At 30.9% G+C, this 15,026-nt stretch overlaps 1 protein-coding gene across 2 annotated transcripts in view; it reads left to right on the forward strand.

Annotated features, from left to right (window-relative positions):
• Nucleotides 1-15,026, forward strand: part of LOC142329562 (E3 ubiquitin-protein ligase MYCBP2-like) — a 482,039-nt gene that overhangs the window by 458,098 nt on the left and 8,915 nt on the right. For both annotated transcript variants that reach the window (XM_075374241.1, XM_075374242.1), the window contains exons 33-37: nucleotides 275-403; nucleotides 2,345-2,590; nucleotides 7,774-7,959; nucleotides 8,142-8,249; nucleotides 10,033-10,212. In XM_075374241.1, the coding sequence (XP_075230356.1) occupies nucleotides 275-403; nucleotides 2,345-2,590; nucleotides 7,774-7,959; nucleotides 8,142-8,249; nucleotides 10,033-10,212 (849 nt within the window). The remainder of the gene's footprint in view (nucleotides 1-274; nucleotides 404-2,344; nucleotides 2,591-7,773; nucleotides 7,960-8,141; nucleotides 8,250-10,032; nucleotides 10,213-15,026) is intronic.

Raw genomic sequence — 15,026 nt, forward strand, 5'->3', positions numbered from 1 at the left:
TTTTAAATACAAATGATTATAATAATTTTTACCCAAAATGAGTTTTTATTTGAGTCTCTTTTAACCTCATGCTATTCTCTTTATTTATTTTATGTCATACTTAAAAAAGTTATCTTTCTGCAACTTTTCTTTAAAATTTTGTAACGGTTTCATACTTCAATAAAATACAAATTTTGTTACTTTGTTTATTTAAATGGCAGTAACCTATTTGGCGTTTGCCCATTTAAAAAAACTTATATATTTATATAATTTTTTTTAAATGTTATTATTACAGCCTACTTGCAGTAATCATGATGATGGTGAAACAAATGCAATAATACAGTGCAATATGTGTGGCAGTCTTTGTGCAGATTGTGATAGATTTTTGCATCTACACAGACGTACACGAATGCATCATCGACAGGTCAGTATCTACTATATTGTTCTTCATAAAAATAATATAATTTTACTTTTTTTTTAATATAAATTATCATAACTGGTTTTGATGAATTTTGCTGCACAATTCCAGCTGATTTCACTTACTTATAGAATGTAAATACTCAAATTTTTACTTTATTGATCTACAGCAATGTGCAAATTAATCCGAACTCAGATGTTATGCAACAAAAAGTAACTTTATTAAGGAAAATATCATACCTGTACAATTTGTGAGTATCTAGTATTTAATATGTCCTACTTTATTCATTACCACTTCACATATTCGTTTTGGGATTCATTCAATAAGCGTACTACACATTTTTTTATGGTTTTATCATGAAACCATATCGATATTATTGCTGTAATGAGTATAATTTTTGTGGTCATTTCTTGTACAATTAATTTTTGAGAGTCATCTTTTGACTATTGCCAAAAAATGTTTAACTGGGTTTAAGTCTAGAGAATTACCTGGCCATGAGAACAATGTTTCAATGTTTCTTCAATGTTTTGTTCTTTGAAAAGTTTTTTCACTTTTTTTGCAGTATGGCATGACTGCCAAATCTTGTTCGGAACACTTCTTTACCTTATGGGAATTTGTTTTGAAGTTGTGTTACACCCATTCCTTCAGAATTTTGATATATCCAATTTTGATATATCCATCACTTTTCAATATATCATCTACTTCAAGTAGTGAACAAGGGTCTTCAAATCTGAAACACTCCCAAAACATTTTTTTTCTGGAGATGATTGTTGAATATGAGCTGATAATATATTTCTTCTGATACTTTTCTAATGTATGGAACCCTTTACCCCTGAACATAAAAATTTGACTCTTCAAAAAACATAACATTTTCCAGTCTTCTTTGCCACAGTTAGCATGTTCTTTGGCCCACAAGAGTTTTTTTTTGTACATTGCTGGTGTTAAAAGCTGCTTTTTAGCTGGCTGACGAGATTTCCGTCAAGCTGCAAGAAATTGGTGTCTAACAAATACTAGTTCCCAGCAAACAGTTAAATTAGTAGAATTTGTTCACAACAAATAGTAGTTGTGTACTTATGTTTGTGTATTTGTTCGACTGGCTGGTAATTCTCAATTGAAGTCCATAGTAGATAATTTTGGATCAATTTTTTTTTCTCACTAATCCTGTGTTGGAGTAGTTCCCTTTGTGATCATATTTTCTTTTCCTTTGAGGTGAAAAGGAACCAATTTCTTTAAATTTTTAAAATAGTATTCATTGTCCCTAGTCTAATGCAATACTCAGAAACTATTTGTCGTGTCATACCATTATGCTCAGAAAAAGAAACAATTTTTGAATGCTTTCTTGAAGTTATGAACATTATTATGTATTCAAGACAGAAAAAAATGAAAGTATATGATTTTTGTAAAAAAATAAATAAACTTTTACTAAACACTATTTATAATGTAAAAAATGCTAAATAACTGAAGAACAATAACCTTACATTTTATAGATAATTTAAAGAATGGCTGGTCAGCCAGTACAGCTACAAAATAGAAATAAAGAAAACATTTCCTGTGTTTGGATTAATTTGGATGCTAATGTATTGAATAGAGAATCTATTGTTGAAATTTATTTGATGCTATTTCTGAAGCTGTTACAAGTTTAGTGAAATTATCAGCTAGTAAATAGATGCAGTATACTATTTTTCCTAGCACCATAGTCATTATTAGTGACTTCGATGGTTTAAGCAGGAAGTAATTGAGTGATAGTAGTTATGGATTTAACTCCAACACCTAAATTCTGAAATTCTCAATTTAACATTAACTAGCTTATTTTCTCCTTAGAAAGCAATATATCAATACATATAAAATAATATACAGAATACATCGGTTTATAATGTTCAAATATAAATAATTGCAATATATTTATTATTTACTTTATAATCTAATTTTTATAATTTTATATTTCAGGTTTGTAAAGAGGAAGAAGAAGCAATAAAAGTTGATCTACATGAAGGTTGTGGTCGCACTAAACTTTTTTGGGCTCTTCTACTTGCCGATTCATGTACTCTTAAAGCAATGGTAGAATTTCGTGAAGGTGCTAGAAGTAGTACCAAAACACCCGGTATGGTTTCTGGTGTTTGCAGATTCTGTGGTGCTACAGATAATTCTGGTCTATTAGCTATTGGAAATATATGTGCTGATCAAGAATGCCAGGTTAGAGTTTTAATTATTTTTTATAAAAATTTAAAAATTATAGGAATAAATCATGTTTGACTTGAATTTTTAAAGTAATCTTTTATCAGATTTAATTATTTTACTCTGACATGTATCTGTTACAAATTTAACCTGAGTCTGACAGTTTATGGTGTAAATGGTTTAATTAGATCTGCTATATACAGTGCAAAGGTGGTTTGACTTATCTGGTGCTACCATTAAGTGTTATGGAAAGTCTAGCTTTAGAAAAATGTGTTTGGAAAAAGTTATGAAGTAAATGGATTTATGTTCTACGTTGTGACATCGTGTTGTCACCGAAATACATAATACAATCACTGAATTAAATTGTCACAATACATAGGTGAATTTCTGCTGGATCCCTAGCCATGTGGGAATCCTGGGTAATGAATGTGTGGATTCTGTTGTTAAGGATGCATGTAGCCAACCACCAGCTTTCAGCAGTCGAGTTCAATTACCAATTTTATTAATTCCATTAAACATACACTTCAAAGAAGGTAGCAAGGTGATTGATCTGCTATAGTGCATAATAAGTTTCGACACATCAAAGATATGATGTTATCATGGGACTCCTCCTTCATGCAGAAAGATTCACTGAGAGGAAGTGGTCCTGTACAGATTGTGATTAGCCCATACCAGAGCTACTCATGGATACCTGATGTAGAGAATGCACCACTGTGCGTCCAGTGTGACTGCTGCTTGACTGTGCACCACATCCTTGTGGACTGCATGTGTTATGTATGCAGCCTTATGTTGCAAATGTAAATTGCTGAGAGACATAAGATGCATCCTAGGAAATGACAAGAATGTACTAGACCAGGCATTGTTACTTCTAATAAGAACTTATATACTTAATAAGATTTAACCTGTCATAAATTTTAAATTATTTTGTTATTTGTGTTACATATATTATGCTAATTGTTGTGATTCTTTTACAATTTCAATTTTATTCCTATTATTATCTTAGCTTTAACCCTATTTTACTAATATTTTAATATCCAAGAAGAAACCTCTTGTTATTATTTTGACCCAGGCAATGTTAGCGCAAAAGAGTTTTTCACCCCAAAAAAAAAAAATAAAATAAATGAAGCAAATGCCAGTCCCTTTCTCTCTCAGATATGTACATTATTAAATAATGATTGAGCATAAAAAATTAAAACATTCATTAAATTGAAGAACTTTTGTATGATTTTTGTTTTCTTGTTATAGTTACACACAAATATTTTTCTTTGAATGTGAAGTAACCTTTTATCTTCTTTAATGCTCTGTGCTCAGAACATAGATTATACTTCTCAACATCTGCTACTTTCCCAATCCTTGATCTGTTGTTCCCTGTTTTAGGCCATTTGGGTTTTTTCTGTTTAGCCTCCGGAGCCACCATAAGGTATTACTTCAGAAGATGAATGAGGATATGTATGAATGTAAATAAAGTGTACTCTTGTACAGTCTCAGGTCGACCATTCCCGAGATGTGTGGTTAATTGAAATCCAGCCACCAAAGAACTTCAGTCCACAAACTAGTATTCAAATCCATTTAAAAGTAACTGCTTTTACTATGATTGCTTTTACTTATGAGACTGTACACTTCATTGTACCCTCATACATATCATGCTCATTCATCCTCTGAAGTATTATCTGAATGGTAATTACTGGAGGCTAAACAGGAAAAGAAAAGAAAAAAAAGGTGTATGAGGTTTGAGGTCGTTTGGGATATCAAATCTTGAAGATTTTCCAAATTTTGATTAGACACTCAAATTGAAATTTTATCTATTACAAAATGTTGTTACCAGTACAGTTGGATAATTGTACCAGTGTAATTGAAACATATTTTTAGAGAATCAGTTTTCACTCATAGTTTATTTTTAGTAAGTCCATTTATAACTTTGTTCTTTACCTAAGGAAATTTAACATTTAAGTTACTGTTTTAGATGTTTTCTGAAGTACCGTCCTTCTTTCTTGAAATATTTTTACAAGATATTATCTGCCTTACTATATTACTTGCTTGAAAATAGAAAGTAGTAATTGGCACCACTGTGGTGGAGTGGTAGCATTTCTGGCTTTCATCCAGAAATTTCCAGGTTTAGGATTTTTTTCACATGATACAAAATTCATCTATCATCCACAAAAAAAGGAATTGTGCACATTCCTGTTACTAGTAGAGAGAGAATTAAATAAGTTTGTTGTTTGTTATTTTAAATATTTTGATTCTATTAGTGATTTTATCTATAGCAAATATTTCTTTCTGTAATTCCTTTTTGGGTTTCAAAAGATGTATAGCTAACACCAAAAAACTGTCATAAAATACAGAATTAATACCTTTTCAATTTTTTTTTGAAATTTTACCTTTTGAAGTCTCCTTCAAGTTAAACACAAACAATTACTAACTAAACCTTAATCTGCTACCAATTTAAAACAACAAAAATTTAAGGGCTAATTGAAAAAGTATTATTTTTTATACAGTAAACTCACGATTTTCCAAGATAATTGGGATTGAGACCACCTCAGATATGGACTTGGATAATATGGAGGTTAAGTGCTATTGGGCTGAAAATAACAAAAAAGTAGTTAAAAATGTACAGAATTAGTTTATTGTAAGAAAAGCATAAAATAAACATAATTACAGACCTGTAAGCATGTAAAATTATGAGATTAGTTTTTTAAACATCTTTGATTGATTTTTGAGTCAACCTCTGTGCTCTCTTAGATGATGTGATCTTACACCAATGCTGTAGCGACAGTAAATCATGTGGCGTGCACTCTACCTGTTGCGCTATGTAAGCAAGAGTGCCTTTGATCACTTTCAGCCCATCAGAGTGTCATATTTTTGGGATTATCTCTTCCATATTGTCATCTTCTTCACTATTTTTAGCATTGTTGGCCATATCTATGATTGCCTCATCGGTGCACATTGATGTGCACCGATGAGGAGGCATGATGTGCCTCTCCATATGCACATTTCCATTGCACCAATCATGAATATCTTTGCTGTTGATTTGATCTTCAACAGGTAGATCATTGGCTAGTTGCACTAGTTCACTTACATTGTTCTGTTCTGGCACTTTTTTTGGGGGTCTTTCTAAGCCAAATAAATTCTTTCAAGATTTTTTAATGGTAGTGGTTTTCACCTCGTTTCATGCTGAACCAGTCCAGTATGCTACATCTTTTAGTGTGACTTTCTTTAGGGGCTCCCTAATAGTCATCCCTTCATCTAATCTTGTAGTCAACGTCTGGAGAAGCCTTTGCCAGTAATTTCTCTTCATTTCTAAAATCCATTGGTCTAAAAGGTTGTATAAGTGATGTCACATTACGAGGTAGAAATATGCCTTTAATATCACCACTACACAGACACTACATTGTTGGCAGACAGTTGACTTTGAATTTTTAAAGGGTCTTGGGTTTTCAGATTTCCCAATAAGCAGAGGCCTTAGTTTCAAAGAAGCATTGCAGGCAGCCAGAATTATGACTCGCTCTTTACTTTTTTTAAATCCAGGAGAAGTTTTTTTGGATTTTGCTTCTAAGGTTGTTGAAGCAAAAGTTCAAAGTTAAGACAGTCTCATCAGAGTTAAAAATTTGATCTGATATTCATCGTTCCTTGATAACAATTTCCTCCATTTTAGACTGAAATTCTGCAACTGCAGATGAGGCAGCTCAGTTTCTACATACTAATATTCACCTGCCTTATGCCATATTTCTTCTTCCACCTATTAAGCCACCCATCACTTGCATGAATAATTCCTCTCTGTCTTTAAGTACCTTAATGGAACTCAAGAGCCTTAGCTTTAAGCATTGGCCCACTCACAGGACTGCCCATCCCTTGCAGCTGTGAAAACCACAGAAAAAGTGTCAGACATCTACTTGTAGTTGCCCTTCTTCAAAGTCTTTTGACTCAAACCACTGCCTCCACTTCCACTTTTATTAACAAATCTTTCAATTTCTTCCTAGTTATGTCTCCAATCACTTCCCCAACTACCAAATCAGCAGCGACCTTTTTAATTGACTTGCCATTGGCTAGCTGTTTTATTGCATTAAATTTAGTTTCAAGAGTAACTACAACACTCTTCTGTTTTTCATTCATGGCGCAACACAGAATTCAGTAAAAACACAAACTTCAACACACTAACACAACCACGTTTAGCACAAGTGCAGAGGTAACTGAAACTGACTGGTCACTATGACAATGCAAAGATTGATGGGTGAACCAGATATTTTTCAAACTGTGTAGAAGAGGAGACCTTGCATGTCAAGCTTATAAACATCGCTTCTCGATGTGATTCTCCTATTTTATTTTTATGTTTGTCTTACTGTGACTAGCTGGGTTAACCTGGAGACTCAGTCGATCAGGACTCAGATAATTAATTGCAAGCCTACTGTATTTTATAGTGTTTTTTTTAAATTCAATGTTGCATTTTTAAAAACTCATATTATATCACTTTTTTAAGTTATTTTGTTAAAAATATGGATTGAGATAAAAAAACATTGCCTACATGACAAATGACATCATTTTTTAAAAACACTAAGAAACTGAGTGTTGATAAAAATGAGTTAACAGCCGAGAAAAACAATATAAAGTAACTGTTCCTGACCATAAGCTCTTTGGAATGTGGCAATAATAGATAGACATATTTGTACCCAACTAACTTTTCCTACTTAAGAAATCTTTACAAAATTATTTAGAATATCAGAAAATATATATGAAAATAAAAAAAATTGCAGGTTGTTAATTTACATAATTTGATTTTATTAATGAATTTATTTTGGATTCTTTTCATAATTCTTTATTATTTTTTTAAAACAAAAAAACGGTTATTTTTTAACCAAATACAAAAACCAGCTATAAAATGTAAAACACCTATCTAATGTACAACTTACCTACTGAAAATTATGAAAAATATATTCACTGAGAAAATTGTGAATAGAATAGAACTTATCAATTGACAACTTACTATAAAGTGAAGACAAAATAATTTTTTTTAATAATCATTGCATTTTTTTACTCTTAGCTACTCCACTGTCTTGATGAATTTTGTAAGGATTGGATTTTGCAACTTACCATTATTTCCTTTGCTACTGCACCAGAAAAGAAGTAAATAAGCAGAATTCATAATATCATTAATAATTTGACATATTTATTTCTTTGTTTAATGATATAAAAACATTCTGTTACAGGAGCATGGTCGTAATGTATGTAACAAATTACATCCATGTGGCCATCTGTGTGGTGGGATACAAGGTGAAACAGAATGTTTACCATGTCTTCACAACTGTTCTGGTGATCCCAGCTTGAAACAAGATGCTGATGATATGTGTATGATATGTTTCACTGAAGCACTTTCATGTGCTCCTGCTCTTCAGGTAAATATGTTTTTACGTATTGTAAGTTATTTAAAAAAATTATTCAAACATATCCCATAACATACGAGTACATTAATTTTTTTAAATTATTATGGTGCATGTGAAGTTATAAAAATAGTTATAAAAATATCATTATATATTCTTTTCATTTGTTTGTTTATAATTTTATTTTCTCTTTCCAGCTGAAGTGTGGTCATGTATTCCACTTACACTGTTGTCGTAATGTGTTACAAAAAAAATGGGCTGGTCCTCGTATTACATTTTCATTTTCACAGTGTCCAATTTGCAAGGTAAGACACAAAATTTTTAATTTCAGTACTGTGTTTTATCATATATATATATATATGCACACTAGCCAGTCAGGGCTTGCTTTGTTTGCCTAACCATCTGGCCAGGGCTCTGTCTCTGAACCTTTGTGGCCCAGGTCGATCCATTAGTTTTGTAGGCTGGAAATTAATAATGAAATCAATACGTGCTGTAGATTATTTCTTCAGGTTGAGGGTTTTTTATTTTAAATTATAATAAAAATATAAATCAAATTAAAAAGTTGCTATTTTTAAAATTACAGCCACTTAAATTGCCTCATCCAGAAACTTATAGAATATGTAGCCCTACACAGGTTGAGGACCAATCTTGTTAAATAATTTGGTCAAGGTTTCTGCAGTACCATATAATCATAATATATATTTTTTTATAGATGCTATATCTGAAAAGATTGGATGTGATTTTTATCACCAGGGGCTTTATGATTGCAAAAGTAAAGTAATTTTTAAAACAAGTAAAAGAAATTTAGCCATTTACAGAATGAAAAAAGAATAAACCCTTACTGTAAACACATACCATTTATATGGATGTACAGATCTGTTGAATTTTCAATTTGTAGTGATTGGTATTACAGGTCCCCATGGCAGAGTAGTAGTGTCTTGGCCTTTCATCAGTAGGTCCCAGGTTCAAATCCCAGTCAGGCATGGTTTGTTTCATATGCTACAAAATTTCCACTTCACATTCCCATGCACAAGCTTCGAGCTTATATGGTTAATTAATAATAAAAAAACATAGTTATTAATAAATACCAAGCAACATTCAGTGAAAATGTGCAAAGTATTTTTTATCCTGTAGTTTCTTAATGCTACTTTGGCCCTTAGTATTTCATCTGTACTTCTTAATCTTCAATTTCCAAGATGATTCACTCTCTGATTTGTTCCAAGTTTCATTGTAAGGTTTTAACAGTTTAATGTCTTGCTTGTTATTCATTGATCATAATTTCTGTTGTATTTTAATGTAATGTACACAGTAAACAGTTACCTTAAATAGGCTTTTAATATCTAAAGCTAGTTTTTCAAATCAAAATGTTCATAATATTAAGATGAAAGTTCTCTTTCTCGGCTTTATAAGGTAATTTTATTAAAATAAAATTATTTCTGTATAGAAATATGCATTGCAATATATCATTATTATAGCAAAAACATTTTTATGGTGTGTGGTCCCATGCATTAATATTAACATCTTTTTGTAACCTATATATTTATTCATATTAATTATTAACAATTACCTACAAAATATGAACCGACTGAAAAACATGATTACCTATATAAACACCCAAAATTTATAGCAAACTCAATGTAAAATAACCAGTTTACATAATAAGTACTTTTTAAATTCATAAATCCATGAGTTATTTTAATACTACCTCAGGCTATACATTTACCATTGTCTTAAGTGAAAACTCATTATATACCAAATTTAGTCACATAATTCACTTACTTTTTTGACCAACATTTTTTATCTAAAAGTAGGTGTGCGATTTAAGTGAGGAAATGATTTTGCATAGGTTTATTGAGAAACTAATATGTGATAATCAGAGAGAAAATTATATTTATGTGACTGAATATTTAAAAAAAAATATTGTTTAAAAATATCAACATAACAATTATGTAATTATTAATTATAACACACTGGATAACATGTTTAATAAAATTATTCACATTAATCTGTTGATTTCTATTATACATGAAAAAATTAGATTGTAAACCTTTTTTTAATTAACTATAGAAAGTTTATTTCTATTTTTAGGCGCCGATGGATCATCCTGTTTTAAATGGATTATTAGCACCTATAAGGCAATTATATGAAGATGTACGTCGTAAAGCATTAATGAGATTAGAATATGAAGGATTAGACAAAGGACGTGCTGATCCTGCTACTTATGCCATGGATAGATACGCTTATTATGTGTGCTTCAAATGTAGCAAGGTAAAATTATTACTGAACTTATTTGTTATTTATTTATAAATTTTATGCATTAACAAATTTTAGCTCAGTATATAGACAAAGCCCGATTACACTGAAGCAGTAAAATATGTTTACAATGGATTTTGCAATGAACGTATACATATTTTCCATTTTACATTAAACATTCATGTTTACAATGAACGTATCGCAATGTAAGTATAAATGTACAAGTAAACATATCTGGAACAGACTCAGGTTGACCACCCCTAAGAAATTTGGTTAATTGAAACCCAACCAACAAAGAACACCGGTATCCACAGTCTAGCATTCAAATTCATATAAAAGCAATTGCTTTTATAAGGACTTGAACCTTAAAACTCTTGATTTAAAAAATCAGCTGATTTTGTGATAATGAGTTCAACCACTAGACTAACCTGGCTGATTGCTGATAATATATAAGTATAATACCATAGTACCATAAAGAAATAGTTCATGTCAAGTAATAATAGATATATAGTACAAGATTTAAATAGTATATAATTGTTAACAAAAAAAATTATTTCACATTTCAACAGAAAAATTAAATAGGTGAAAAAAATCAAGTGAAGTCATCATTATTAAGACAAATATTAATTACTCTGTTGAAGTCTAATTAAAAATCAAAAAGAAAGGATGACACAGACAAAAGACAAGAAAACAATTCTCATGGTGCCCTTGAATCAGTCTTATTAAGCATTTTGGACTAATCAGTTGTATAACAAAATATTTAATTCTTGATAGGATACTAAAATTTAATGACGGATTCTTTAAAAGAAATGTAAAGATTTCTTCATCTAAAATTTTTTTATAATTGAACTAAAATTTTGTTTTTTTTATATTTGAAATGATTTTTATTTTTAAATATACATTTGTGTATTTGCTAATTATATTATTATATTGATAAATTACCAATTCCATTTTTTTTATTTTTGGCTCTTGGGGAACAATGAAGTTGATTGCCTATATAATAAATTTGATAATGTATTTTTAATAATATATAAATTTGATGTATGGAGTGAGTTATATGTAATGACTACTGTCAAGATAATAGAGAAATGTAAAAAAAAATATTTTTCTAAAAGTCTACATATTTAGGATTAGTAAAATAAATCCTTAAATGATTTTTCAGCAGTTAATAGAAAAATGAACTTTAGCATTTGCTCCTAACAAAAAATGATCTATTTTTTAGTATGAGACTCCCACATTCCAAGCATCCATGGAAACCCCATTGGGGGCAACTAAGAGATTTTAAACGGAAAATATGACAGATCATTTTAAATAGCATTGAAGAACAAAAGTTTTGATATAAAAAACTTTACATCAGACTACAACAACCTTCACCAAAATGGCTAAAACCACCCTCACCAAAATAGTGGCCATTTAATTTCTTTTCACAGCTAGATTATAAAGTGCCTTCAATAACTCTTAGAACTGCTTAATAGTGAAAAATAAATACTCCACTAACAAAAAAAAATCTTCTCAACCAGAAATGGAAGCTTTTTCTACGAGGGTTATTTTTTTCAAGGTCCGATCAGTCACGCAATTAAAACCAGAATGAAAATAAAAAATGTTTTATTTGTAACAAGTACTTACATAGTTATGCTATTTCTCTACATAGTTGCCATTCCAATTTAGACATTTGTCATAGCGTGGTACCAACTTTCCAATACCCTCATCATAGAACGGAGCCGCCTGTGTTTTCAGCCATGTTTCTACGCTGGTCTGCAGCTCGATGTCTGCGCCAAAATGTTGTCCTCCTAGCCAGCGTTTCATGTGAGCAAAGAGATGAAAATCAGATGGAGCCAAGTCCGGTCTGTACGGTGGGTGATCAAACACTTCCCAACAAAAACGCTGCAGGAGCTTCTTTGTTACAGCTGCAGTGTGCAGCCGAGCATTGTCACAGAGAAAGACAATGCCCAATGACAACATTCCTCTCCGCTTATTCTGAATTGCCCTTCGTAGACGTTGAAGAGTCACGCAGTATGAGGGTACAGTGATGGTCGTCCCACATTCCATGAATTCCACCAAGATAACTCCATTCCGGTCCCAGTACACAGTATCCATACACACTTTCTGTTGGAGAAGGTTCGCTTGAACTTCTTTGGTTTACTGGGAGAATGAGAATGCATCCGCTGTTTGGATTTGTTCTTTTGTTTCTTCAGTTTCGAAATGGACCCATGTCTCGTTCCCTGTGACAATTTTGTTCAAAAAATCTTCTCCTTCATTGTGGTAGTGCTGGAGAAACGTTAGGGAGGCGTCCATTCTCATTATTTTGTGATGGTTGGACAGCATCTTGGGAACCCATCTCACACACAGTTTGCAGTACTGAAGTCTCTCACTCACAATGGTGTAGAAAGCTGACCTTGAAATTTCAGGAAACAAATCACTTGATACAGAAATTGTGAACTGACGATTTTCTCGAATTGCCTCATTCACTCGCTCAACGAGATCATCGGTTGACATCGCTTCTTTCCCTGACCGCCTGCATCATGAACATGTGTACATCCTGCTTTAAAGTTCCTGCACCATTATCGCACTTTGCTGTCACTCATTGAAGTTTCACCATACACATTACATATTCGTCGATGAATTTCAGCTGCATTACACCCTTCAGCCTGAAGAAATGGAATACCGCATGCACTTCACACTTGGCAGGAGATGCTATTGTTGTAGACATGTTTACGTGCTGGCTGCGTGTTCAGAACTAAACAAAGTGACTTAGGTGAGGCCATACTAGAGATGCTGCGCAACACATATGCGCAAAAGTTCATCTGATTTTTGCGCGTGTTTTTATTTCGTGACCGATCAGACCTTGAAAAAAATAACCCTCGTATTTCCAGTTCATTATTAATTACTTATTAACATTAGATCAAAAACTAATTTAATAATTTTCTACAGTGTAAGTTATTTTCTGGAGGATTAATGTTATTTTCTTAGTTATTATTTTTGCTATAAGCTTATCATTAATGAAATACTTTAGATATAGGTATGCATTTTTGAGTTTAAATGAAACTCATTTTCAAGGATTTACAGTATTTTATTTCCATAAAAAAATATATTACTCTTACAAATTTATTTATTAATATTACAAATTTTTTTGACAAATTTTCACTCTATGATTAGGGTGTAAATTATTTGTCACACAAAGATGACTAGTTGATCACTGTCCATTATTTTTATAATATTATTTCTTGCTACAAACATCTGTCTCTTTTATAATTTTTCACCTTGTTCAGCAAATAATGTTAATAAAAAGATTCAAAAAGAACACCCATGATAAATTAATGGTAATAAAAAAACCTGTTAATTGTAATAAACGTTAATCATTTGAACCGTTTCTGTACAGTTACTGTGTTTGGATTTTTCTTTTATAATCTTGAAAAACTTCAACAGACTTCTACTTTAAATCTCATAAAAGCTTCAACAGAGTAATTAATATTTGTTGATAATGAATGACTTCACTTGTTTCTTTCATTTCTTAAAAGTCTCTTGAAAGTTGAAATATCATTTTTCTTGTTAACAATTACGTACAATTTAGATCGTGCACTATATATTTATTATTATATGAAATTAACTATCTATTTACAATATTATTGTATTTTTTTATTAAATAATAAGTGAATAGATCAATAATGAGTAAATATCATTTCACTGACTTCTGATATTCAGCTCATGCATTTTATTGAATATACTAGATTATTTTGTTGTAGTTTGACTATCAAATAGTGCCCTATGTCAGCTAACAGATTGACAACACCAATGGATCTTGCAACCCTCATTCTATATCTTGTTTATGCTGTTTAAAATTTTTGAGTACCCCTGGGTGTTTGAGGTGTGGTGGTCTCATACTAAAAAAATATTGATTCAAGACAGGAGCATTTGCTAAATTTCATTTTTCTATGTTAACTGTTGAAAAGTTATTTAAGGTTACTGTAATATTCTGTAGATACTATAAACCTATCTAGATTTGAGAATACACACTGTTATATAATAAAAGCAAATTCTAGAAATTATTTTACTACAAAGAACAATAAAATAATAGTCAAGAACAATAGTTAATATATTAAGTAATATTATATAATAAATATTAATTAATATGAATAATAAATAGTCAATGTAATAAAATAAATCAAATCTACAATTTTCATAATATATAAACATAGTTAAAAGCAAAGTTTGGTATCAAAAAGTATACCCAAATTATGAATTTAATAATTTGTAGGGATTTATATTGCAGAAATTATAAAATTAATATTCAGAATGCATGTATTATGCATGTATCAAGGTTAAAACTGAAACATTACATTCTATTTAATTAATTAAACTTAAATCCTCTACAAACAAATAACAATGTTCTAACTTATCAGTACTGTTAAAAATCTTTACATCTACAAACAGTGTTTCTCAACCTGTGACTTGATAATCTAGATTATCAAGATTGATACCATTATCAAGAATGGTCTGAAAATTGTGCTAACAATAATCATCATTAGCAAAATATTCAGACCAGTTCTCATTTCTTTGGAAGCCAGAGCTTCTTCGTGGATCATGCAATGTGTCCAGACATACTATGGAGGTTTTTGTTTCACAAGTGCTTACATACTTTGAAATCTTCCAGACATTGAATGAGCACTATCGGTGCATATTCCAAAACAATTTTTCCACTCTATGTTTGTCTCGTTTGTAAAATCATTTAAGATAGGAAATAATGCTTTCTTCTTCATTTACTTCAGTGCTGGTAAACCCAAAATTTAAGTATTCTTCTAAATATTTTCTTGATTTTATTTTTTGAATCG

Source organism: Lycorma delicatula, chromosome 8 (genome assembly GCF_047948215.1).
Source record: "Lycorma delicatula isolate Av1 chromosome 8, ASM4794821v1, whole genome shotgun sequence".
Taxonomy (NCBI): domain Eukaryota; kingdom Metazoa; phylum Arthropoda; class Insecta; order Hemiptera; family Fulgoridae; genus Lycorma; species Lycorma delicatula.